The sequence below is a fragment of the Eriocheir sinensis genome, chromosome 44 (genome assembly GCF_024679095.1).
Source record: "Eriocheir sinensis breed Jianghai 21 chromosome 44, ASM2467909v1, whole genome shotgun sequence".
Taxonomy (NCBI): domain Eukaryota; kingdom Metazoa; phylum Arthropoda; class Malacostraca; order Decapoda; family Varunidae; genus Eriocheir; species Eriocheir sinensis.
The window spans coordinates 11,777,527-11,804,026 of record NC_066552.1 but is presented as its reverse complement, the minus strand read 5'-3'; the positions used below and the strand labels follow the sequence as shown (position 1 = coordinate 11,804,026).

The window sequence follows — 26,500 nt, the reverse complement described above, 5'->3', positions numbered from 1 at the left end:
AATTACGGAGTGTTTTCTTCGTTTTTTGTGATTAGTTTGTTTAGGGTTTTATCAGTAACATTATTAGTTTTGTTAGTTAGAGGGAATGACTGAGTGATGGAAGTGAGGAAGCGGCCTTTAACGGGGGAAAAAATTGAGTGTTTCTTCATGTTTTTTTTTTATCTATGTTTGGTTAGTTTGATCTGAGTGTGTGTGTGTGTGTGTGTGTGTGTGTGTGTGTGTGTGTGTGTTTAGGACAGTTTGTGATGACGTTTGTGCGATAGAGTTAATAACAAGACAGGTAAAACAGGTAATATATTGAGTGTTTTTTCATGTGTTTTTATTTAAGTTTGTTTAGGACAGTTTGTGATGATGTTTGTGCGATAGAGTTAATAACAAGACAGGTAAAACAGGTAATATATTGAGTGTTTTTTCATGTTTTTTTTTATTGAAGTTTGTTTAGGACAGTTTGTGATGATGTTTGTGCGATAGAGTGAATAACAAGACAGGTAAAACAGGTAATATATTGAGTGTTTTTTCATGTTTTTTTTTATTTAAGTTTGTTTAGGACAGTTTGTGATGACGTTTGTGCGATAGTGAATAACAAGACAGGTAAAACAGGTAATATATTGAGTGTTTTTTCATGTTTTTTTTTTATTTAAGTTTGTTTAGGACAGTTTGTGATGATGTTTGTGCGAGTGTTTTTTCATGTGTTTTTATTTAAGTTTGTTTAGGACAGTTCGTGATGATGTTTGTGCGATAGTGAATAACAAGACAGGTAAAACGGGTAATATATTGAGTGTTTTTTTTCATGTTTTTTATTATTAGTTTGCTGTTTCGGTGAGTGTTCATTTAAGTGTGACGAAGAGTGGAGAGCGAAGCGGCTGAACCTGATCTAAATAGCTTTCCCGTTTTGAATAGTTTTGGCGAGTCTGTGAGTGTGGGAATATTATTACTAGTGTTTTTTTTTCATGTTTCACGTTTGATCTCATTCACACCAAACCCACCACCACGTTTTCTATATCTTATTTCCACCTTGTCTGTTCTAACCTCTCTATTCTTCCACATCAAATTATTTCCACCTTGTCTGTTCTAACGTCTCTATTCTTCCACATCAAATTATTTCCACCTTGTCTGTTCTAACCTCTCTATTCTTCCACATCAAACCCACCACCTCGTTTTCTCCACCTTATTCCCACCTTGTCTATCCTAACCTCTCTATTCTTCCACATCAAATTATTTCCACCTTGTCTATCCTAACCTCTCTATTCTTCCACATCTAATTATTTCCACCTTGTCTATTCTAACCTCTCTATTCTTCCACATCAAATTATTTCCACCTTGTCTATTGTAACCTCTCTATTCTTCCACATCTAATTATTTCCACCTTGTCTATTCTAACCTCTCTGTTCTTCCACATCAAATTATTTCCACCTTGTCTGTTCTAACCTCTCTATTCTTCCACATCAAATTATTTCCACCTTGTCTATTCTAACCTCTCTATTCTTCCACATCAAACCCACCACCTCGTTTTCTCCACCTTACTTCCACCTTGTCTCTCCTAACCTCTCCATTCTTCCACTGGCACCGGTATAGGGCTTCTTGGTGGGGTCTGGTGGTCGGCCCCAGTCCTTTATAGCGGAGACAAGTGTTGTTTTCGTGATATATTTTCTTTTCCTTAGTTATCCTCTATTATTTTCATTCTATATAGTCGATCCCTTCCTATCACTTCTTGTACTACTCTCTTGTTGTTTTCGTGATATTTTCTTTTCCTTAGTTATCCTCTATTATTTTCATTCTATATAATCGATCCCTTCCTATCACTTCTTGTACTACTCTCTTGTTGTTTTTGTGATATATTTTTCCTTTTCTTAGTCACCCTCGTTATTATTTTCCTTCTAGATGATCCCTCGCTATCACTTCTTGTACTCTCGTTTCTTCCTTGATATTCTCCTTTTCCCCTCCTCCTCCTCCTCCTCCTGTTCCTGTTCCTTCTCCTCATCATGTTGTTGTTTGTCAGCGATTATCTTCCTGATAACGCGTATGACTGGTCACCCATGACCTCCTCGACGGCCCGAGCAGGGAAGAGACAGCTGATAGGGCGCCAGGGACAAGGAGACACACACACACACACACACACACACACACCTGATTAAACTTCTTCAACCAGGTGTGTGTGTGTGTGTGTGTGTGTGTGTGTGTGTGTTGTCAAGTGAGCTCTGTATGTGTGTCTCGCCACGTACGCACACGCGCACACCATACCTGTTTATTCATGTCCTTACCCCCCCCCTTCCCCCCCACACAGACACACACACAAGTAGGCAGGCTAAGGCCCCCCCCCCAGCACTATGCAACTTCAATAACAACAGCAACAAGACACCAAGAGTTTCCTCATGCTGACAATTATGTTTTTCTCTCGTCATTTCACAACAATTATATTCTCCTTAACTTCCTCCCTCATGTCACCGGATGCCAAAAACAATAAAATCAATCAATAAATAACTAAAAATACATATAGAAATAAACCCAAAAATTCCTCTCATAAAAAAACAACAGATTACCTTCACCTGTGCCACACCTCCCCTCTACTAACCCCCTCTCCCCTCACCTTTACCCCCAGGTGTACTCCCCCGAGCTGGAGCGAGAGGGGTTCTCGGGGGGGCGCCATGCCCAGCCCCCCCTCGAGATGTTCAGCATGGACATCCACCCCTACGAGGCCACAAAGTGAGTACCCGCACGCTGGTTTTCTTTGGTTTATCTTTTTTTTTTTTTGGGGGGGGGGGTTACGCAGGAATTTTGTTTTTCTGGTTCTCTCTCTCTCTCTCTCTCTCTCTCTCTCTCTCTCTCTCTCTCTCTCTCTCTCTCTCTCTCTCTCTCTCTCTCCCCCCAAAAAAAAAACCCTAGCCGAAAATAAAAAATCACGTGACCGCAGTACCCCTCTCTCTCTCTCTCTCTCTCTCTCTCTCTCTCTCTCTCTCTGACCGCCGCATACCGCCTCAGCCGCGACCGCGATTCAAAGGTGTGAAAATCTCTCGTTATTAAACCGGCTCTTAATCTCCCTCCGGATACCGTATCGTCCAGGGTGAGTGCCTGTATCGCTCGGGTATCGCGCACCTTCACCGCCGTTACCGACACCCCGCCCCCTGTTGTCTTCTCTATCTCGGGTTGGTATTTTCAGAAGCTTCCGCCTATCGCATCATCCATTTCCAGAGGCAGAAAATGAGATCAATCGCCTTCTAATGAGTGTAGCTTTATGCTCATGGTACAATGGCCACAAAATTACCCATGGAAATGCCCCAAACTCCTACTTCTACGAAACTCCTACGAAAATCGTCTATCGTCTTCTAATGAGTGTTCTTTTAGGTTCATGGTACAAAACAAGGGTTAAAACTACCACAAGGGCCATGAAACTACACCTGGAATGCCCGAAACTCCTACGAAAGCCCCATACTCCTCCTACGAAACTCCTACAAAAAACATCTATTTCCAGAGGTCGAAGAAGAGATCAATCGCGTTCTGACGAGTGTTCTTTTAGGTTCATGGTACAATAGAAGGGTTAAAACTACCACAAGGGCCATGAAACTACACCTGGAAATGTCACATACTCCTACGAAAGCTTTGTTAAAGATGTGAGTTTGGACAGAAGAAGGGTTAAACTACCACCAGGGCCATAAAACTATCCCTGAAAATGCCCCAAACTCCTACGAAAGCCTAGTTAAATATGTGAGTTTGGACAGAAGAAGGGTTAAACTACCACCAGGGCTATGAAAGTACGCCTGGAAATGCCCCAAACTCCTACGAAAGCCTAGTCAAATATGTGAATTTGGACAGAAGAAGGGTTGAACCACCACCAGGGCCATGAAAGTACGCCTGGAAATGCCCCAAACTCCTACGAAAGCCTAGTCAAATATGCGAGTTTGGAAGGGTTGAACCACCACCAGGGCCATGAAACTACGCCTGGAAATGCCCCAAACTCCTACGAAAGCCTAGTCAAATATGCGAGTTTGGAAGGGTTGAACCACCACCAGGGCCATGAAAGTACGCCTGGAAATGCCCCAAGACTCCTATGAAAGCTTAGTCAAATGTACTGTCAAATGCTTGGACGCTGAAATGCTTAAGAATACAGACTTTTATCTCCCTATCGCCAGCATCATTCATCTCTATCGCCGCTTGTCTCCGTTCAGATACCAACATCCCGTCCGCTTTTGTTTGTTTATTTCGGTTATCTTTAGTTTTGTTTGTTTTTCCTTTATTTCTTATCGTTTTTATCTCTTAGGAAGTTAGAGTGTTAGTTTCTTTCTTTCTCCTTTTCTCAGGTTTTTTACGGTCATTTCTTTACTCTTTTTTGTTTGTTTGTCTTTAATTTTTGTAATCTTTTAGGAAGTTGGCATTTTTTTTCTCGCTTCACCTTTCCTTCCTCTCTTTCATCATTTTTTGGAGGGTTGTTGTTATTTCCCTTTTCTTCTTTCATTTTCCTTATCTCTTGGGAAGTTAGGTTAGTTTCGTTCTTTCTTTTTCTCTCTTTCTCCTTTCCTTTCTTTTATCTACTAGGTTGTTTCCTTTCTTCCTTTTCCTTTTTCTTAGGTTTTCTTCCTTTTGTGTGTGTGTGTGTGTGTGTGTGTGTGTGTGTGTGTGTGTGTGTGTGTGTGTGTGTGTGTGCGCTGGTTTCGGAGCGGCTGTTGGTAGTTTGTTTTGTGTGTTCTTTGTCATTTTCCTGTTTACGAGTGACGACTGTAATATTTTTGTTTTCGAAGACGGTTGTGTAAGGTCAGAGGGCGAGCTTATATAACTCCTCCCTGAGTGTTTACGCGTCTTGTTGTCTTTTCTTGTTTTATTTTCCCTTTTTCTTTCACTTCAACATTATTTTTCTAGGCAGGCGATATTCGAGGCTCATTCTTTAGGTAGTTGTACGTTTTTATTCTTCCTTCCGTCGTTTTCTTTATTTATTTTCTCATTTTTTCGTCTTTCCTTTCACTCCCTTATATTTTAGGCAAGTGTTGTTAGATTCTAGTACTTTCATGGGTCGTTCCTGTGTTAGTTTTACACTTCTATTCTATCTTCCATAGTTTTTCTTCTTTTCTTCCTCAATATTTTTCTCGTATTATTTTACACCATTATTTTCGGCAGGTGATGTTATATTCAAGTGACTTTTTATTTTTTCACGTTTCGCCTATGGCGCCGGTAGGCTTTCTTGGTGGGGTCTAGTGGTCGGCCCCAGGCCGTTATGGCGCAGGCAAGTGTTTATAGTGGCGCCATCTTGCTTGACTCATGCTGCCCCCTGTAGCTCATCTTTGACTCTCTTCTAGAGATAATCAATAGTCCGGGTTGGTAGGTGGTCTTCAGGACAACATGTGGGTAGTCTTTGGCCACTCGGCGGTTACTGAAAAATCCCAACTTGTGGCGGCGGTGACGCCAACCTGCGTCCTCCTGCGCGGTGAACCCGCACGAAGACCACTCAGCCACCGCCTCCGTTTCTATTCTGCCTCCCATCGTTTTTTTTTCTCTATTTTCCTTTTTCTTTCACACTTTCGTTTTTTTTGTCTTGTTTATTTTCATTCAACATTTTTGCTTATTCGATTTTTTGTCTTCTCATTTTTCTTTTTCTCTTTTCTCTTGTCTTTTTCTGGCACTGTTTGGTTCCTTTCTCTTTTGTGGTTATTGTCACACCGCAATTTTCCTTACTCGATTTTTGTCTTCCATTTTGTTTCTTTGTCGCTTTGTCGTTTATTTTAACATCAATTTCTTTTTACTCGATATCTTTGCCTTCCCATTTCCTCTTTCGCGCCTTTCTCGTCTTTTCCGTCTTCCTGTCTTCTCTCTTCGCACTCTGTTTCCTTTTTCGCTTTGGTCTACTTTTACAATTTTTTTCCATACTCGATATTTTCTTTCCATTTTTTCTTCTTCTCATCTTTTCTCGTTCATCTTTCGCCTTGTCCTCGGCCTCCTTGCTTCCTTTTCGCTTTCGTCTCGTCTACTTTCACAATATTTTCCTTACTTCATTTATTTTGCCTTCAAGTTTTTCATTCACACTTTTCTCTGTTCTTTTCTCGCCCTTATTATTTTGTTTCCCTTTTCTCTCTTCGGTTTCGTCTGTCTGTCATCGTCTTTTGTCTGTTTTCATCTTTTCTTCATTCGATTTTTTGTCTTCCCGTTATTTTTTTCATGCTTTTCTCTTCCTTTCTCTTCCTTTTGTACTTTTCTCGCCTCTTTTTCCTTTTCCTTTCTTCTCGCTCGCCTTTTCTTTTCTTTTGCCCTCTATTTCGTTTCTTTCGTCCTCTTTTCTGCCTTGTCTTGCCCATTTTCCCTCTCCATATTTTGTCTTTTTCTCAGCTATTTTTCTTTGCTCTTATATCTCCTAGTTTTTTTCTTCATTCCTTTCTCTCCCTTCTCTCGCCCTATTTTTCTTTTCCTTGCCATTTTCTCACCCTATTTCGTCTATTTCTCGCCCTATTTTTATTTTCTTCCGTTTTCTCTCATTAATTTTCTTTTTTAATCCTTTTTCTCGCCCGAGTTTTCTTTTTCATTCCCTTTTCCTCGCCCTATTTTTCTTTTCCTTGCCATTTTCTCACCCTATTTCGTCTACTTCTCGCCCTATTTTTATTTTCTTCCGTTTTCTCTCATTAATTTTCTTTTTTTATCCCTTTTTCTCGCCCTAGTTTTCTTTTTCATTCCCTTTTCCTCGCCCTATTTTTCTTTTCCTTGCCATTTTCTCACCCTATTTCGTCTTTTTCTCGCCCTCTTTTTATTTTCTTCTCTTTTCTCTCCCTAATTTTCCTTTTCTATTCCCTTTTCTCGTTCTATTTCTTCATTTTCTTGCCATTTTCCCGCCATAGTTGTCTTTTTTTGCCCTTTTTTCCTCCTCCTTTGTCTCTTTCTTGCCCTATTTTTCTCTGTCTATTTTTTCCTCGGGTCGCAGGTCGACAAGTGGCGGCGCGGGGCCTCGATAAGGTAATCAGCGACTCTTCTTCCCTGACAAGGTGAAGCGTCGACTTGATAACCCAGGAACGTTTAGGGACTTACGTGACATTTTTTTCCGTCCTCTCTCTCTCTCTCTCTCTCTCTCTCTCTCTCTCTCTCTCTCTCTCTCTCTCTCTCGTTTTAAATAGCATCGAGGGTAGAAAGAGAAGAGAGAGAGAGAGAGAGAGAGAGAGAGAGAGAGAGAGAGGACGGAAAAAAATAAGTCACATAACTCCAAAAGCGTATAACGAATCTTCCATCAACACCACTGATCACTATTATCATTATTATTATTATTATTATTATTATTATTGTTTGACGAAAGATAGGCAACAGGACAACCAAAGAGAAGGTTAACGTTCATTATAAAGACCAAAAAGTCGTGGGAGGTAAAATATACAAATCGTCAACAACATTTTTTTTCCAAACACACACTTGAGAGGATGCGGATATCAAACGTATATAGACAAATAATAACATTTTAGAGAAGATTCCGAATAGCGTGTATGAAGGCGTGACCCATATAAGTGAGAGCAGGGAAGACGCTAATATCGAAGTCAAGTGCAAGATGGCGCCACTGTAACGCATTCGCCTGCACCATAACAGACTGGGGCCGACTAGCAGGTCCCACAAAAAAACAAAAACAAAATGCGATGTAGGCTAGACGTAAAAAATAAACAGTAAAGCAAGAGAAAGCCACGAAAACGACTTATTCTCTTTTCTTCTGTTTCATCCCCTTGACAGACTGATGGAAATACGTAAAAGTTCATTCTCGAAGTCCCTTAAATCGTTCTCAAACCTAAATCAAACTAGCACGTGAGGAGACACTAATAGTTCGCCCTAGTATATGAGAAGACACTTAAAATAAATCCTAAGTCTTATAAGGGAGAAGGAAGACTAAGGATACAAGGTGCACGAATCTCCTTTTGTTATAATCTTAACCCCTTGACCGCGGATTTCCTACAAGAAGACATCACCAAGCTACAGGAATGGAACAAAAAGTGGCTGCTACAATTCAATGAGGAAAAATGTAAAGTCCTGCACCTTGGGAGAGTTTATCCAGCATACCAATACCACATGAGAAACACTCCACTATCCACCACAGAGGCAGAGAAAGACCTGGGACTATATGTGACCAGGCTACCAGTGAAAGCCGAATCCGTGCCAAACGCAGCGGACGGGTTAAGGACACGATACGGGAGATTTCTTTATTCACTCGCTCAAAACAAATCCTAAGTCTTATAAGAGAGAAGGAAGACTAGGGATACAAGGTGCACGACTCTCTTTTGTTATCATCTTAAAGACATGATACGTGAGATTTCTTTATTCACTCGTTCTTTATATAAACCGACACACACGAGTTTTTAGTTTGGGCGACAACAAGAAGGTCGTGCTGGACGATGGAAGAGCCCCAGAGGATACGAGGTGAGGCTGAACCTAGAAACACGACGGCACAGGGGGAGGAAAATGACCTTAGGACCGACACGCTTATCTTAACTCTGAGTCATGTTGTCTCCTGCCGTATACGCACACTTGGGTTTTAGGAAGGAGGTGGGCGGAGGGAGGCATTAGCGAGAAAGAGGATCACCTTCTCCGTTTAACGCCCTTCTTTTGCCTGGTGGGGTTGGGCGAGTTTGAGGAATACGCTGTCGCCTTTAATTTTGGTTTGGAGCGTGAGTTTCTTTTCTTTTCTTTTTTTTTTACATCAGAGGACACGGCAATAAAAAGGGTACAAAAAAAGCCCGCTACTCGCCGCTCCTGTAAAAGATAAAAGTAAAGAGTAGCGAAAAGAGAGGTCAATTTCGGGTGGAGAGGGGTCTTGCTGCACTCTGCTAGGAATAGAGTGATATAGAAACACGGACGATAGGTTTTAGGAAAGAGATTGGCTTAGGAAAATGTTAATAATAAATGAAATGGGTAAGAATATACACGAAGGATTGGTTTTAGGCAAGAGATTGACTTAGGCAGATTTAACAAACGAGAAGAAAAATACACACACCAACGATAGGTTTTAGGAAAGAGGTAGACTTATAGATTATGAGATATACGGGAATGGCGAGGAATGCAGACACCAACGATAGGTTTTAATAAAGAGATGGACTTAGGTAGATATTGCTAAGAAACGGAGATGGCGAAGAATAAAAACACCAACGATAAGTATTGGTAAAGAGATGCACTTAAGTAAATATTAATACGAAGAGGAATAGAAGAGAACAAACACATGAACAACAGGTTTAAGGATAGAGATTATCGGAAGTAGATATTAAACAGGATGGATAAGAATAGAGACATAAAGGTTAAAGGGTAGGACACGAGAATGATGAGTAATGGAGAGATAAACAGAGGAGAGTGAAAGGCGGACAAATAGAAATAAATTAGAGTTAAGAAAATACGTGATAATTGAAGAAAACAGGAACAATATCGGAGTAGGAAGGAAACAGGAACAATATCGGAGTAGGAAGAAAACAGGAACAATATCGGAGTAGGAAGGAAACAGGAACAATATCGGAGTAGGAAGGAAACAGGAACAATATCGGAGTAGGAAGAAAACAGGAACAATATCGGAGTAGGAAGAAAACAGGAACAATATCGGAGTAGGAAGAAAACAGGAACAATATCGGAGTAGGAAGAAAACAGGAACAATATCGGAGTAGGAAGAAAACAGGAACAATATCGGAGTAGGAAGAAAACAGGAACAATATCGGAGTAGGAAGAAAACAGGAACAATATCGTAGTAGGAAGGAAACAGGAACAATATCGAAGTAGGAAAACAGGAACAATATCGAAGTAGGAAGAAAACAGGAACAATATCGGAGTAGGAAGAAAACAGGAACAATATCGGAGTAGGAAGAAAACAGGAACAATATCAAACAGGAACAATATCGGAAGAAAACAGGAACAATATCGGGTAGGAAGAACAAGAAAACAGGAACAATATCGGAGTAGGAAGAAAACAGGAACAATATCGGAGTAGGAAGAAAACAGGAACAATATCGGAGTAGGAAGAAAACAGGAACAATATCGAAGTAGAAGTAGGAAATATGCGAAAAATAAATGATGCGCAGTAGGAGTGAAGATAAAGATAATAAAAAGAAACACAAGAAGGGAAAGAAAATCAGTAAGAGTAGAAAAGGAAAATGTATAAACAGAAATGAGGAAGGAAAGTGAAAAGAAACATGACTGAAAAAAAAAAAAAAAAAAAAAAATCCATCTTTCTCGGACCTATTATGATCACTCACTCAATTATGCTCACTCACCTCACTCACTCACTCACTCAATTATGCTCACTCCCACTCCCACATTCACTCACACACTCAATTATGCCCACTCACACTCCCTCATTCACACACTCACTGAATTATGCTCACTCCCTCATTTACTCACCCATTTAATCACACAACAATTCACTCACTCATCCACTCACACTTATTTACTCAATCATTAGTTCCTTTACTTACATACTCATTCATTCACTCACTCATCCCTCCCTCACTCACTCATTCCCTCACTCGTCCTTCCCTCCCTCACTCACTCACTCATTCCTCCCACGCTCGCTGGTCCTTGTGCTGAGAACAAAGCCGTGAATTGCCCCTCAGCGGCTATCGCGGGTCAGATAAACATGTGTGGTGACCAGCTGATAGGGGCCAGCCACTGATCCTGCGCTGCCGCCACCCTTGTTACTATTATTATTATTATTATTATTATTATTATTACTACGACTACTGCTGCTACTACTACTACTGCTACTACTACTACTACTACTACTACTGCTACTACTGCTGTTATTATTACTAGTACTACTACTTGAATGATTGCTGTTGTGTGGTTTTGAGGTAAATTTGTATCCGGGTTGAAGTTTATGTGATAATGACTTTTTTTGTTTTGTTTTGCATCGTTTTTAGCGTTGTGCCTTTCAGCTCGTAGACGTAATAATATCATAGACTTATTGACGCCATAATTTGCTTGTAAAATGCTTGATGGCGTTCAATAATAAGTAAATATGGATAAATATAAGTAGATAAATACAAATAGATAAATAAAATAAAACAATAAAATGAATGAGAGCGACTATTATTAATCTCTAGGTTACACACTGGCGTATTTATAATGTCCACATCTTGGTCTCTTGGTGAATAAATCTTGTCGCTACATTTTTTTCTCTCTCTAGAATGTTCTCTGTGCGTAGGAAAAACGACATCTATTTTTTATCAATATTCTTTTAACGTTTCCGCCTGTTGTTCGGTGAATTAATCCTGTAGCTCCATCACTGTTATCCTGTTGGTGGTTTCCTTTGTACGTTCTCCCAGTGCTCGGCTAACACGATTCCTTACATCTGTCACTCTTTGATCTTTCGTGTGTTAGCGTGACGGTGATTGTGTTTCGTTGCCGCTCCCTTGGGTGAGTGCTGTTTTCTTTCCTCTAGTACACTTTCTCCCGCAGTGCTCAGCAAACACTAAACTTTTCTCTGTTCACATTTATCGTTTTGTTCTCTCGTGTGCTAAGTGGTGATTAGCGTGACGGTCATTGTGTTTCGTTGCCGTTCCCTTGGGTGAGTACTGCTTTCTTTTCTCTAGTACACTTTCTCCCGCAGTGCTCAGCAAACACTAAACTTTTCTCTATTCACATTTATCGTTTTGTTCTCTCGTGTGCTAAGTGGTGATTAGCGTGACGGTTATTTTGTTTCGTTACCGTTTCCTTGGGTGATTAGGCGAGGCATTGAGGGCCTGACAGGTAACCATCGCCTTATCAACAGGTATCTCGGTAAATCAAGGTAGCGAGATACCGGCGATAACGACTGACAGACTGACGGACTGACTGGCTTACTGGCTGACTCTCATCCTCCTCATCCTCCACTTTTTCTTTATTTTCTCTTTTCTACTTTTTCTTCTTTTTCTCTTTCATTTTCTTCTTCGTTTCATTTTCCTTCTTTTACTTTTTATTTTCGTCTTTTTCTTCCTCTTTTTCTTTCTTTCTTCTCTTTCTTTTCCCTTTCTCTTTGTTTTCTCCTGTTCTCGTTCCTTTTCCATTTTCTTTTTTTCTTCTTTTTCTCTTCTTTTCTCTCCCTTTTCGTTTTCTCCTTTTTCTCTTTTTTTTTCTCTTCTTCTTCGTCGTTTTCTTCTTATTCCCTTCGTTTTATTCTGCTCCTGCTCTTCTTCTTCTGTTTCTTTCTTGTTTTTGTTCCTCCTCCTCCTCCTCTTCCTCCTCCTCCTCCTCTTCCTCCTCTTACTCCTCCTCCTCCACCTCCAACCATCAACTACCTTCAGACAAACGGACGACGGAGTAATCAACTGACTGTCTGATTCCTTTTCTTTGTAATTTCAATCTTGGGTATTTTGTTTCGTTTTCACTTTTCTTAAAATTTCGGACTTAAAAAAATGTGACAGGACCAAAATATTCACATTCAGGTTCAACTTGAAGACTGGAACGGAAGATATGATTAAGGTAAAATAATAATAAAAAACTAGTTATCTACGTGTATAGGTTTCTGTAGTCGAACACACACACACACACACACACACACACACACACTCTTCCTCTACTTTTCTTTTACTTTTTCTTCTTTCTCCTTTTTCTTCCTATCTTCTGTTTCGTCGTCACACACACACACACACACACACACACACACACACACACTATCTCCCAGCCCTCAACACTACCACGTTCCTATGCAGCCTATCGCCGCATCACAACGCATCGCTTACCGCCAATCACCGCTTAGCTTTCCGAGGGGACGAAACATTATGATAGGCAGACAGGTAGTTTAGGAACCGGTACACCTGGGGAAGAGGGGGAGGTCGGGGGAGGAGAAGGGAAGGGGGGAGAGGAGGGAGAAAAGAGGAAGGGAAGGGGGGTTAGGAGGGGATGAAGAGGGAGTAGTGAGGGGTAGGGGGAGAAGGACTGGGATGGAGAGAGGGGGAGAAGGAGATGGAGAGGAAGGGGAGAGGGACAAGCAGGGGAGGACAGCAGGGGAAGGAGGAGGAGAAATGAGGAGGACGAGGACAAGAGAGAAAGAAGAGAAAGGAAAAAGAGGGAGAGATAAAGGGAGGCATATGTAGGGTGCAGAGGTCGAGGAGGAGGACGAGGACGAAGAGGGAAAGATGAAAAGGGAAAAAGAGGGAGAAATGGAGATGGAAATTGAGGATGCAAAGGTCAAGTGGGATATGAGGAGGAGGAAGATAGGGGAAGGAGGAGAACGAGGAGAAGGAGAGAAGGCAAAAGGAAAAGGGAGAGAGAGGAAGAAGAGGGAGAAAGAAACATGGGGAGACAAGTATAGGGTGCATAGGTCATTGGGATAGGAGGAGGAAGATAGGGGAGTGGGAGTGGGGAGATGGAGGGATGATGAGGAGGAGTAGTGATGAGGGAGAAGCGAGGGGAGGAAGGAGGGGTAAGGGGGAGGGGGGAGAACACTAGGTGGGCGCTATCAGGTGGTATCTCGCCTAATCATGTTATCAAGTTATTGGCGATAAAATCCACCTCATCAGTACAGACGCGAGTGATTGTTAAGATGACCAGCGAGGGTCACTCCACGGCCGAGTAACCATTACCACCATACCTAAGGCCCCCCGTGGCTCGCCTGCACCCTTAACACCTGTCCCTTAGTCTCCCAGGTGAGTAGGGCACCCGTGGCATGCACCTGGGGCGACCTGGGGCTTGCTCAAGGTGACAGACGAGGTTTTATTTATCAGGTACAGTAATCAGAGGTGATTCAAAATTATCAAAGGTTCTGATCTCACCAATCACTCCGCAGCGCTTTCGATTCGCACCTATTAAAGAGTCGGGTTGGTGATTACGTGCTGCGAGTCTGTCACCTCGGCTTCGACGGGCGATTACCGGCGATAGCGGAGGTGGAGGAAGCGTTTTGTGGCGACGTGTGTCAAGTGTTACGTCTGTGCGGTGTAGTCGCCCTGCTATCTCTCCCTCCGGGGCAGTATATTTTGTGTCCTGTCACCGTTTTCAGAAGTGTTTTTGTTTCAACGTTGTGTCAAGCGTTACGTTAGTTTAGTGACAGTCGCCCTGCTGTCTCTTCCTCCTTGTACATGTATTTTTTTGCCCTGTTACCGTTTTATTTTAACTTTCTTTAGTGTTTTTTGTAGCAACGTTGTGTCGAGTGTGTTATCCCGCCTCCGTGTTTGTGTAGAAGAGTCGCTTTCTTATCTCTCTTATGTCGTGTAGTGGTAGTCGCTCTGCTGTCTCTTCCTCCTGGTACATGTATTTTTTTTGTCCTGTTACCGTTTTATCTTAACTTTCTTTAGTGTTTTTTGTAGCAACGTTGTGTCGAGTGTGTTATCCCGCCTCCATGTTTGTGTACAGGAGTCGCTTTCTTATCTCGCCCTGTTCCTGGTGTAGCAACGGATATTTTTGTCCTGTTGCCGTTTTCTTCTGTTTTCCTTGTGTTTTGTAGCAACGTTGTGTTTAGTTATCTATGTATTTCTCGTCCCTGTTTGTGTAGTGCAGTTCTTCCCTTATCTCCTTCGCCTGGTCTACCTACATGGATATATTTGTCCTGTTGCGGGTTTTCTTTAGATTTCGTAATGTTTTGTAGCAACAGGTAACCACTTTAAGACAGGTAGATATTCACTTTCAATTCCCCATAGACCTAATGAGTTTCCCGTTCTCCTAATTAACAACAGGCGTGAACAGGTACACGAACTCCGTAACAACAGGTGAGATCAGGTACTCATCGCCACACAGGTAACCACTCAAGACAGGTAGATTATCACTTTCACTTCCCCATACACATATTTTCCCTTCCTCCAATGAACAGCAGGTGCAAACAGGTAGAAGAACTCATTAAGAACAGGTGAAATCAGGTACTCATCGCCACATAGGTAACCACTTTAGACTGGTAGATTATCATACACATACTTTCCCTTCCCTTTAATTAACGACAGGTGCGAACAGGTACACGTCCCCTCACAGGCACCCACTCCAAACAGGTAGATTGTAACACTTACGTAAGGAGTCTGGCCAGGTAGTCGCGGCTTCAAGGTCATCAACCCACCTGCGTCACTGAACACGTCGCCACCTAACGGGGAGTGCGCCACCTGTAGGGGAGAAAAGGAAACTGTGATAGGCGGGGAGTGATTGGTGATTCGGTGAGTGATTGGTGATTCGGTGTGACTGGTAATTGGGTGTGATTGGTGATGTGTGATTGGTGATTGGTAACGCCGGAATTGAAAGTTCAGAAGGTTTAGAACGGTTCTTGTCAATTTAGTTTTTTAGTTAGTCGATCAACGTGTCAAGTAGTTAGTGCAGTTGAGGGTGGAAATGATGGGGGTCAAAATGGGGTCGTCTGAAATGGGAGGGAGAGGGAGGGAGAGGGAGAGAGAGAGAGAAGAGGGGAGGGGGCTTATAAAGTGGAAAATTGATATGGATTGGGAAGCGTGTGGAAGGGAAGGAGTAGAAAAGAAGTGGTGATCAGGGGATAGAACATAAAAGTATTTGGAGGGGGGACATTAATAAAAAGGAGTGGAGAACAGGGATGGAATAGGGAGCGAGTGGAAGTGGGAGAACATAACGAAGTGGAAAGTGAATGAGAGGGAAGTGGAGGGGGGTGGAAAGGGGGGGGGGGTAATCAAGGGGCAGAGTGTAGAGTATAAAGCAGGAGGGACATAAAAAAAAAGAAGTGGGCAAGATGAGCAGAAGAGGAAAAGTTTGGAAGTGAGATATGAAGGAATAAGGGGTGATGGAGGAGGGGGGATGGAGGGGGCTGAAGAAGAGAGAGAGGGGGTTTGTGGGATAGAGGGCTGGTGGAGGGCTGTAAGAAAGGGGTTGGGGGACTAGAGGAGGGGGTTTGAGGGGTGCTGGAGGAGGGGGAGGGGGTTTGTGGGATGGGGGGCTGGTGGAGGGCTATAGGAGGGGGGTTAGAGGAATGGAGGAGAGGGAGGGGGCTTGTGGGATGGAGGGCTGGTGGAGGGCTATAGGAGTTGGGGTTAGGGGAATGGAGGAGGGGGTTTGAGGGGTGCTGGAGGAGGGGGAGGGGGGTTCGTGGGATGGAGGGGGGTAGGTGGCATTTGACCTTTACCTCCGGCGCCTGTGATAATACAACCGACGTCCAGGAAAGTCTTTTATCTCGCGTGACGTTCCGGTGGTGTAACTGAAGAGCGGGGAGAAAAAAAAACCGTGAGCCTAAAAGGTGACATTTGACTTCCGCTGCGGCACGTCCTCCCGTCTCGCGTCCCGTGTAACATTAAGCGATAAGAAGCGAAACGAAGAGAACCAGAAAGAAACTAATCATAAATTCATAGGACTAGGAAATATCGGTCATAACACTGCCGAAAAAACAAAAAACAGTTGGAGCGGTAAAAAGTGAAACGATAAGAACCAAAAAGAAACTAATCATAAATTCATAGGACTAGGAAATATCGGTAATAACACTGCCGATAACGAAGAGACCTAAGAAGAAACTAATCATAAATCCACAGTACTAGGAAATATCGGTTAAAACACTGCCGATAACGAACAGAACCAAAGAGAAAGTATTGAAAAATCCATAGAACTAGAAAATATCGGTTAAAACACTGCCGATAACGAACAGAACCAAAGAGAAACTAGTGAAAAATCCATGGTACTAGAAAATATCGGTCATAACACTGCCGATAACGAACAGAACCGAAGAGAAAGTAGTGAAAAATCCATAGTACTAGAAAATATCGGTCAAAACACTGCCGATAACGAACAGAACCGAAGAGAAAGTAGTGAAAAATCCATAGAACTAGAAAATATCGGTCAAAACACTGCCGATAACGAACAGAACCGAAGAGAAAGTAGTGAAAAATCCATAGAACTAGAAAATATCGGTCATAACACTGCCGATCACGAACAGAAACTATATAATGAAATCCATAGTACTAGAAAATATCGGTCAAAACACTGCCGATAACGAACAGAACCGAAGAGAAAGTAGTGAAAAATCCATAGAACTAGAAAATATCGGTCATAAAACAGCCGAACACCACCACCACCACCTCGAACAGTAAGAGCAACAACGCAAAGCTCATTAATTCGATACTTCTACAGAATATCGGCAACAGCAATGCCGATAATGAACAACAAAACTATATAATGAAATCAATACTACTACAGAATATCGGTAACAACAGCAACAGTAATAGCAAAAACGCAAAACTTTTTAATTCATTACTACTACAGAATATCGGTAACAGCAATGCCGATAATGAAACAAAACTATATAATGAAATCAATACTACGACAGAATATCGGTAACAACAGCAACAGTAATAGCAAAAACGCAAAACTTATTAATTCATTACTACTGCAGAATATCGGTAACAGCAATGCCGATAATGAACAACAAAACTATATAATGAAATCAATACTACTACAGAATATCGGTAACAACAGCAACAGTAATAGCAAAAACGCAAAACTTTTTAATTCATTACTACTACAGAATATCGGTAACAATAACAACAACAACAACAGTAATAGCAGCGACACAAAACTCAGTAATTCAGAACTACTACATAATATTGGTAAAAGCAATACTGATAATGAACAACAAAACTCATAAGATCAATACTTACGACAAGATACCGTTCACAACACTACCAAAAACGAACGAAAAAAAAAAAAAAAAAAAAAAAAACTCATTAAGTCATTAGCCTACTTCATGCTACAGAATATCGGTCACAGCTAAGTCAAAAACGAACATAAAAAAACACTTCTTTATTAATTCACTACTTCAACGAAATATCGGTCGCTGCATTGTCCAAAAACGAGGAAAATAAATCAATACTACAACAACATATCGGTCACAGCAATGCCCTAGGTTATGAAAAGCGCAAAAAAACAAATAAAATCAATCCATCATCTGTTAGTATCACCAAGAAAAGAAACAAACAAAAAAACAATGCCATACCGCTAACATACATCCTAACAACACAAGCCACTACCAACAACACGAGTCAGGAGCGGAGGGAAAAACAGCCCAAACGTTTCTATTGTCGGCACAAACAAAGAAAGAGGCGGCGGCGGGAAATACAAACACAGCGCCGTACCACAAACGCACATCCTAACAAAAAATTGACCTCTCTTTCGGCCACCTCTTTGGATTCTTTTTAGGATCAGCGAGTAGCGGGCTTTTTTTATTTATTTATTATTGTTTCCTTTTTTTGTGTGCCCTTGAGCTGTTTGTCCCCTTTGTTGTAAAAAAAAAAAAAAAAAAAAAAAAAGCCACTGACCAACAATGAGAGGCAGGATCGGAGGGAAAAACACAGACCAAACGTTTCTGTTATCGGCACAAACAACAAACGAGGCTGAAGCAATACAGACACTGGCGCCTGCTTGAGCCCTCGCCGTGGGAAGCGGATAAACTCGAACAAACACACACTACCACCAGGGCCATAAAACTACTCCTGGAAATGCCCAAAACTCCTACGAAAGCCTTGTCAAATATGTGTACTTGGGCGGCGAAATGTTTGGTAATACGACCCAATATTGGCAGGTATTATAAGATATTTTCGCTTCTCATATCAACTATTTTTAAAGGCCAAAGAGGGGGTCAGTCAGGTTCTAGTGAGTATTTCTTCAGGTTCACGGTACAAGAGAAGGGTCACACTACCACCAGGGCCATAAAACTACTCCTGGAAATGCCCAAAACTCCTACGAAAACCTTGTCAAATATGTGTTTCCTAGGTTCATGGTACAGAAGGGTCACACTACCACCAGGGCCATAAAACTACTACTGGAAATGCCCACAACTCCTACGAAAAACCTTGTCAAATATGTGTTCTTGGGCGGCGATATGTTTTGTAATACGACTCTTGTGTTCTTCCTCTTACGCCAGCCTTCCTTCCCCACCTTATTCTTCCTCTCGACGGCCTCCACGTACCTGTCTCACACTCCATTTTCCAGCCTGCTTATATTCCTCCTCTTATTCCTTTCTTCCTCACCTTTTTCTTTCCCTTCCCGGCTTTCACACACGTTCACACTCTCTTATCTTCCGTCTCCTCCTCTTTGATGTGCTTGTCCGCGCTGGCAAGTCTGAGATGAGACGTTCCAATACGATTTTTGGTGGAGTTACGTTTATTTCAAGACTTATACTCGCTGTTGGAGTCTGATTTCGGTTTGATTTGCTCGTAAGTTACATATTTAGTGATTGAATATCGTATACTTAAGGTGTGTTGTGTTATAGCTACCCGTGTTCTCGTTTGTTGTTGCCATTCTCTACTTTGTTAAGACTGTGAACTCCTGAATGGATTTTAAGACGGTCCAGTAATATTTTCAGAGGATTCTCACGTAATTTATTCACCGGAAAGATAACATACGAGGCGCATAGTTTGTGTCTGATTCTTGCTTTTTGAAGGTTAAATGAAGAAGATATAAAGCAAGACGATATAAAGCTTTTCTATGTTTTAAGCTTCTGGTGTGTCGAGCTGTTATGCGGTTGACTCGGGGCTTCGGAGCGTTTCGAAACATGGCTCGGCTCGAGATGTGGGAGCGAGGACATGACTCACACGTTAATTCACTCTGTTTGTCGCCTGTGAACCGCGGCCATAACAAACTCGTCGCCGCGTCCGTGCCGTTACGAAAACAAACTTGACATTCGACCTTACCATCACCAAAACGACTAACAACCTAATCATCATGAAAACAATCTTGACTTACGATCTTGGGAAGCTTTTTTTTTTTTTATTTCTTTGCCCGAGCTGCTTCCTGTACTGTAAAAACAAAAACAAAACTTATAGCTACATCATTTCCTAACACACACACACACACACACACACACAAACACACACACACACACACACACACACACACACACACATCTTCCTACGAAAACAAAAATAGTTCAAGGCCATTTTGCCATGATGATGAGAGAGAGAGAGAGAGAGAGAGACCACATGCTGCCATCGTGTGTGTGTGTGTGTGTGTGTGTGTGTGTCGCCAGCTGCGTTGTCAGGGGAAGGGACGAGAAGGGAAGAGAATGGACGCAGCTCGTGATGTGGATGTTTATTGTTTTCTCTGCTTCTAAACACTTCGTGGAACTACGGGTCGACGGACAGATGTTAGTTAGTCAATCCAAGGACGAGGAGAGGACGGGAGAAACATAGGAAAGAAGGCTGCCAAGTATTCATAATTCTCTCTCTCTCTCTCTCTCTCTCTCTCTCTCTCTCTCTCTCTCTCTCTCTCTCTCTCTCTCTCTCTCTCTCTCTCTCTCTCTCACACACACACACACACACACACAAATAAATAAATAACATACAGAAAGGACGAAAAGTAAATTGGTTGGCCCCGAAGATACTAATTAATTTCACCTGACAGAGTAGCGCAGGTGAGGCGGGAAGGTGCAGTGACAGGTGAATTTCTTGGTTTGTGAATGGCCTGTTGCTTAGCTTCACGACATCAAAGAAAGTCAGATAAGAGAGTTAGATAAGAATTACTAGAGAGTGAGTGAGTGAGTAAGAGTGTGAGTGAGTGAGTAATTAGATCCTTGCACTTGAACAATTTACATTCTCTCTCTCTCTCTCTCTCTCTCTCTCTCTCTCTCTCTCTCTCTCTCTCTCTCTCTCTCTCTCTCTCTCTCATTATGATCTACTGCTGAATTCCGTGAAAGAAAATGTATTCACAAGATTCAGTGTAATAATATAGTTTCTTTTGTGTGTGTGTGTGTGTGTGTGTGTGTGTGTGTGTGTGTGTGTGTGTGTGTGTGTGTGTGTGTGTGTGTGTGTGTGTATACATCTAGTACAGGCATCCTTGACCACGTCCGGTCGAGTGTACGGGCAAGCTACACACTCTCTCTCTCTCTCTCTCTCTCTCTCTCTCTCTCTCTCTCTCTCTCTCTCTCTCTCTCTCTCTCTCTCTCTCATCATGTACTCAGTATTTTCTTTATTTTATTTTTTTCTTAGCATTTTCGTTTCCTTTCTGTATCCTCCCTAATGACCTTATTATGTTAATCTTTTGGTTAATTAAAATAAATAAATTGTAAGAAGCATTCAGAAAGGAGAGCACGTGTGTGTGTGTGTGTGTGTGTGTGTGTGTGTGTGTGTGTGTGTGTGTGTGTGTGTGTGTGTGTGTGTGTGTGTGTGTGTGTGTGTGTCTGTGTGTTTTCCGGTCTTCTAACTACGCTGAGAGAATTAATTGGAAGGAAGCCGTCGTTTCTCGTGAACTGTGTGTGTGTGTGTGTGTGTGTGTATGTGTGTGTGTGTGTGTGTGTGTGTGTGTGTGTGTTTATCCTGTCAACACTTCTCGTCAACACATCTATTTCACAACTCTGGATATTTCATTCCGGTCTGGCAACACTACATTATCCTGAGTTTTTCCTCCTGTAATCTCTCTCTCTCTCTCTCTCCGCGGGTCTTCGTCAGAGTTGCATCAGCTTCCGTCATTGTTTTAACGTTTTCCTCCAGAGTTCCGCCAGTTTGCTTCATAGGCCGGTAATACAAGATACTTTCGCTTCTCACATCAACTATTTTCAAAGGCCAAAGAGGGAATCAATCGTGTTGTAATGAGTGTGTTTTTAGGTTCACGGTACAGAAGAGGGGCCAAACTACAACCAGGGTCTTAGAACCGCTCCTGGAAATGCCCACAACTCCTACGAAAGCCTTGTCAAATCTGTGAACTTGGAAGGCGAAATGTTTTAAAATACGACCCTGTACTTTCAACGTTCTCCACCGTAGTTTCGTCGTTGCCAGCAATAGTCTCATCAGTGTTCATATTTTTCCTCTAATAATCTCTCGTCTCACGGGTTTGCGTCATGGCTTCACCAGCTTCCGTCATCACTTTCCTGCTCTCCATCATAGTTTCACCGTACCAGCATTTCATTTATCAGTTTTTTGTAATTTAATCCGTTTCTGTCATTGCTTTACCGGACTTTGTTATTAATTTCCTCACCAGTTTCCATCATTAGTTGCAGAGACGCGCCAGTCCTCGTCGACAGTTCGGCGTGGTCGGCGTCAGATGATATAGGGCCAGTCTTACAGTCCAGTCCAGCACGTTTGTAAGCTCCCCAACCAAACACAAAACACGACGAAAATTCCTTGTATACTGTTTTTTTTTTCACATTTGTTACCTTTTTTTTATGCCCTTGAACTGACTCCTCTCCTGTAAAGAAAAATAAAAAAAACACTATACAAGGAATTTTCGTCGTGTTTTGTGTTTGGTTGGGGAGCTTACAAACGTGCTGGACTGGACTGTAAGACTGGCCCATAGTCGCGGCCTTTTTGCACCCTCTTCATGGGCCGTCACCCGACAATGGTCCCATCTCATAAATTTCGCGGCTTACACACCCACTTTTGTTTAGGCTTTCGTGTAGGTTGTGGGTGTTTTAATGGATAATTTTATGTGCCTAGTGATAGTGTGACAAGCCTTCTGCACCATGAACTCGAGAAAAACACTCACGAAAACTTCACCAAACTCCTCTGTGGACTTTGAAACTAGTGGTTGTGAGAGCCGAAAGCGTCTGAGGGCCAGTTCGACAGTCCAGCACAGTCATTGTCAGCGCCCAAACCAAACTATATTCTCCACAATGATCCGCTATTTCTACTCGGTACCAGATATTAAAGAGATTTCCTGTGTGGATTCCTAAAATTTCTTACTTTTTATATCAACGCCAAACACTATACAGGGAATTTTCGTCGTATGTTGTGTTTGGTTGGGGAGCTTACAAACTTGCTGCGCTGGACTGTGAATTGGCCCTGAGAATACGGGAAGGAAAAAATCTTTAAACAACACATTAGTTTCACCTGGATCATCTGAATGTCTTGTGTTTCATCTCGCACACAACACCTCGGAGCCTCTTCAACACCTTCAGAACACCTCAACACCCGAAACTGTCCACTCCTTTGGCCTCTCGTTATGCTTTCTTTAGTTGGAGCAGCGTCTAGCGGGCCTTTAAACTCCTACTTTTGTTGCTTGTCCTTGAGCTGCCTCCCTTGTTGTGATAAGAAAATAAAAAATAAGTAAACGTTCCCTCCCTGCAGAGAACGTCGTGTGCTGCCTTGACTCAGGGGACGACGGGGAACGCGCAGGAAATCCCAAACCGACGATTCATAAAAGGTCACCGAAATCTGGGTCCTGCGCACGTGTGTTTGTGCGTAGCGATAACAAGCAGAGAAACAAACAAAACACAAAGAGAGTAATGACGAAAAATGTATGAGCAACACGATTCATGAAAGGTTACGGTTGAAGGACACACATATTTGACAAGACTTTCGTATAGGAGTTGTGGGCATTTCCAGGGGTAGTTTTATGGCCCTGGTGGTAGTTTGGAAAAGCTTCTGGGCTATGAACGTGGAAAAAACCCTCAAGAGAACGCGTTTAATCTCTCTTTTAGCCTTTGAAAATAATCGACGTGCGAGTTAAGAGCGTCCAGTCAGTATGCCGGCTTGTGTTCTGAGCGTTTGTGTGGCGAATAATGAAAAAAAAAATAATGGTAAAAAAAATATGGGTCATTTTTTTCATTTGTGTTAATTTTCTTCTTAAGTTATTTGCCTTTTTAATATCAATGTTCTTTTTTTGGGGGGGTTTATTTTCTTGCGTGTGATTGTGGGTCACGAGTAATAGAAAAAAAAATAATGAACAAAAAATATGCGACAGATTTTCACTTTTTTCATTTTCTTCATGTCATTTGCTTTTTCGATATCAATGTTGTGTTTTCGTGTGTGTGTGTGTGTGTGTGTGTGTGTGTGTGTGTGTGTGTGTGTGAGGATAAGGGGTGACAAAAAACAACAAAGGGATGACAAAAAACAAACATGGGACAGCTTTCTTCATTTGTTTTCATTCTCTTGTTTAAGTCATACAAATGCTCCATTAATACCCCTGTTTTTTGTTTTCTTTTTCCACCTTTCCTCTTCCCTGGCCAGGATGTTGGTGGTAAGGCTTCCTTGGTCTGTGGTCATCCTCTAGCCCTTCTCTGAAATCCCCGTCTCTCCCCCCTTTCTCTCTCTCTCTCTCTCTCTCTCTCTCTCTCTCTCTCTCTCTCTCTCTCTCTCTCTCTCTCTCTCTCTCTCTCTCTCTCTCTCGATTTTGATATATTAATTGGTAACATGTTCAAGCGATAAAAAGACCCTCCTTCCTCTCCTCCTCCTCCTCCTCTCCTTCCTCTTCTTCCTCCTCCTCCTCCTCCTCTCTTTGTCCTACGATGGATGACTTCTCTTTCTCCTCTCTCCTTTCTTTCCTTTCTCTCTCTCCTTTTTTACATTCCCTTTCTTCCTTCTCTTGGACAGTAATTCTTTCCCTTTCTTTTCCATTGTGTGTTCTTTATCATTATTTCTCTTTTCTTCTTCCTCTCATTTACTTCTTCATTCCCATCTTCTTTGTCTTCCCATGTTGTGTTTCTTGTTGTTGTTGTTGTTGTTGTTCTCACCGACAGTTTTTTTTCCAGTCACCTCTCTCATCCTTGTCCTCTCTCTCCTCTTCCTCTTCCTCTTTAACCATTTCATTCCCTTATTTTCTCCTCCTCGTTGCCAGTCTTTTTCTTCCCCTTTTTTCCCCTCTAGTGTCTTCTTTTCCTTTTCTTCTCTCTCTTTTTTCATATTATCCTCTTCCCTTTCTTCCTCTTCCTCTCTTTTTTTCATGTCTCTTCCTACGATGGTTACCTTCTCTCTCTCTTCCTTTTATATTCCTTTTCTTCCTTCTCCTGGACAGTCTTTTCTTCCCCTTTCTTTTCCTGGTATCTTCTTTTCCTTTCCTTTCGCTGCCTTTTTACATATTTTCCTCATCCTTTCCATTTTCCTCTTTTCTTTTTCTTCTTTGTCCTTTTGTTCCCTTTCTTCCTTCTCTTGGACAGTGCTTCTTCCCCTTTCGTTTCCCCGGTGTCTTCTTCATCATTTCTTCCTCCTCTTTGTACATATCATCATCCTCTTCCCTGCTTTCTTTTCCTATTTTTTCCTCCTTTAAGTACATATAATTCCCTTTCCCTCTTTCTCTTTCCTCATTTTCCTCCACCACATCCGCCATTACCGTTATCTCCCCTCCCTTCTTTCCAATCCGTGTCCCTCTTTTTCCCTTTCTCATTTTTCCAGTACTATCAGCGGCCATTCACCTGGCTGGCTTGCCTTCCCCTCCTCTCCCTTCCCTTCCCTCTCCTCTACAGCCCTCACCACTCTCCATTCCCCTTCCCTCCCTCTCCTCACCCCTCTCCCTTTCCTGTTTCCTCTACTCTCCTCCCCTGATGCTTGTCTCTTTCTCCTCTCCTCTCCTCCCTCGGTGCCTCTTCCTTCCCCTTTCCTCCCTCTCCTCCACTTTGCCATTGTGTCCCCTTCTTCCTCCTCCGCCCCTGCCCGTCTCCAATACCCTCACGCGTGACGCCTCTTTCTCTCTCCCTCAGTGGCATGTACGGGCCCCGAAGCAGCATGTACACGTCCACCATGCAGGACATGGGCGCCTCCACCACCAACATGTGGACGCAGCAAGGTGAGTACCGCGGCAGCCAGGCGCCGGGAGGGACAGTGTGATCGGTAACGTCAGGGAAGAACTAGAGACCAGGCAGCAATGAACGGACTATATAGGCACTATACACAGGCGCCATTGGCCCCAACAAAGACCGGGGACCTGATCAGACAACGACTAAGAACGACGCTCTTACAGTGAACAGCAGCAGGGGCCGTGAATGCCCAGCAGGAATTAGGGATCAGAGTCCAAGGTCCCGTCCACACTATCGAGCAGTGCCCGGCGGGCAACGCGCGCTGGACGTATTTCTCTCGCTTTTCAAGTAGTGTTACCTGATGGAGCAGTGCCCGGCAGGCTGTACACTTACCGGGCACTCCTCGCGGTGTCGCGGCTCATGACGTCATCTCCGTTGGTGCCCGCCGCCTACCATCCAAACGTGTGCACTGGAACGGGATTTAGTTACAGTGTTTGCCTGTCGAGCACTGCCTTAGTGTTGACGGGGAGTAAGCAGGCAGCAGCAGGCAGGTATACCAGGCAAGAACAAGAAGGCAGCAAGCACTGAGCAGGAACAAGCAAATTATAGGAGACGCAAGGCTAAAGTAGGAATGCCAATACAAGTCCATGGGTCTCGTAACCAGGTGTTGGACAGGTGTTTTGGGGCACACTTCTCTCTTTCTCTCTCCCCTCACGCTGCAGCAAGTACCTGATTCTCGGGTGTCGAACTGATGATTTCGAGCACCTCTTTTTCTCTCCCTGCATTCCTCAACAAGTGTTTGATTCCGGGCTGTCAAACTGGTCACCATGGGAACCACTCTCCTTCCCTCCTCCCCCTTCACGCCCCTCTCCCCTCCTCCCACCTCACGCCCGTCTCTCCTCTCCTCGGCAGCGGTGGAGTACGGTATGCAGGAGCTCAACAGCATGAAGACCTCCTCGCCCACGCCGCCTCTCAACTTCACGCAGCGGGTGTACGGGCGCACCCAGATGCCCCAGCGCCAGGCCTGCTCCCTCCCCAACACCACCGCGCTGCCCACCCTCAACCAGGTAAGCTTCCACTCCCCAACACTCTGACACACAGATAGCCTCCCAGTCACCCCAACGTCCCTAACCAGCACCCAAGCACCCCTTTACCAATGCTTACCCTCCTCACCCTCAACCAGGCAAGCTCCCCACACTCCCTAACGCTCATATCATCACCCCCAGCACCATTGTA

At 43.0% G+C, this 26,500-nt stretch overlaps 1 protein-coding gene and 1 long non-coding RNA gene across 8 annotated transcripts in view; one reads left to right on the top strand and one right to left on the bottom strand.

The window, feature by feature from the left end:
• Positions 1-26,500, top strand: part of LOC126980482 (transcription factor GATA-4-like) — a 65,482-nt gene that overhangs the window by 17,944 nt on the left and 21,038 nt on the right. For all 7 annotated transcript variants that reach the window (XM_050830418.1, XM_050830421.1, XM_050830419.1 and 4 more), the window contains 3 exons: positions 2,600-2,703; positions 25,229-25,314; positions 26,177-26,331. In XM_050830418.1, coding sequence (XP_050686375.1) covers positions 2,600-2,703; positions 25,229-25,314; positions 26,177-26,331 — 345 coding nt within the window. The remainder of the gene's footprint in view (positions 1-2,599; positions 2,704-25,228; positions 25,315-26,176; positions 26,332-26,500) is intronic.
• Positions 1,155-2,593, bottom strand: LOC126980487 (uncharacterized). The gene is made up of 2 exons (XR_007733263.1): positions 1,273-2,593; positions 1,155-1,225 (listed from the first exon to the last, which is right to left on the bottom strand). It is a non-coding gene; the product is annotated as an uncharacterized LOC126980487 (long non-coding RNA).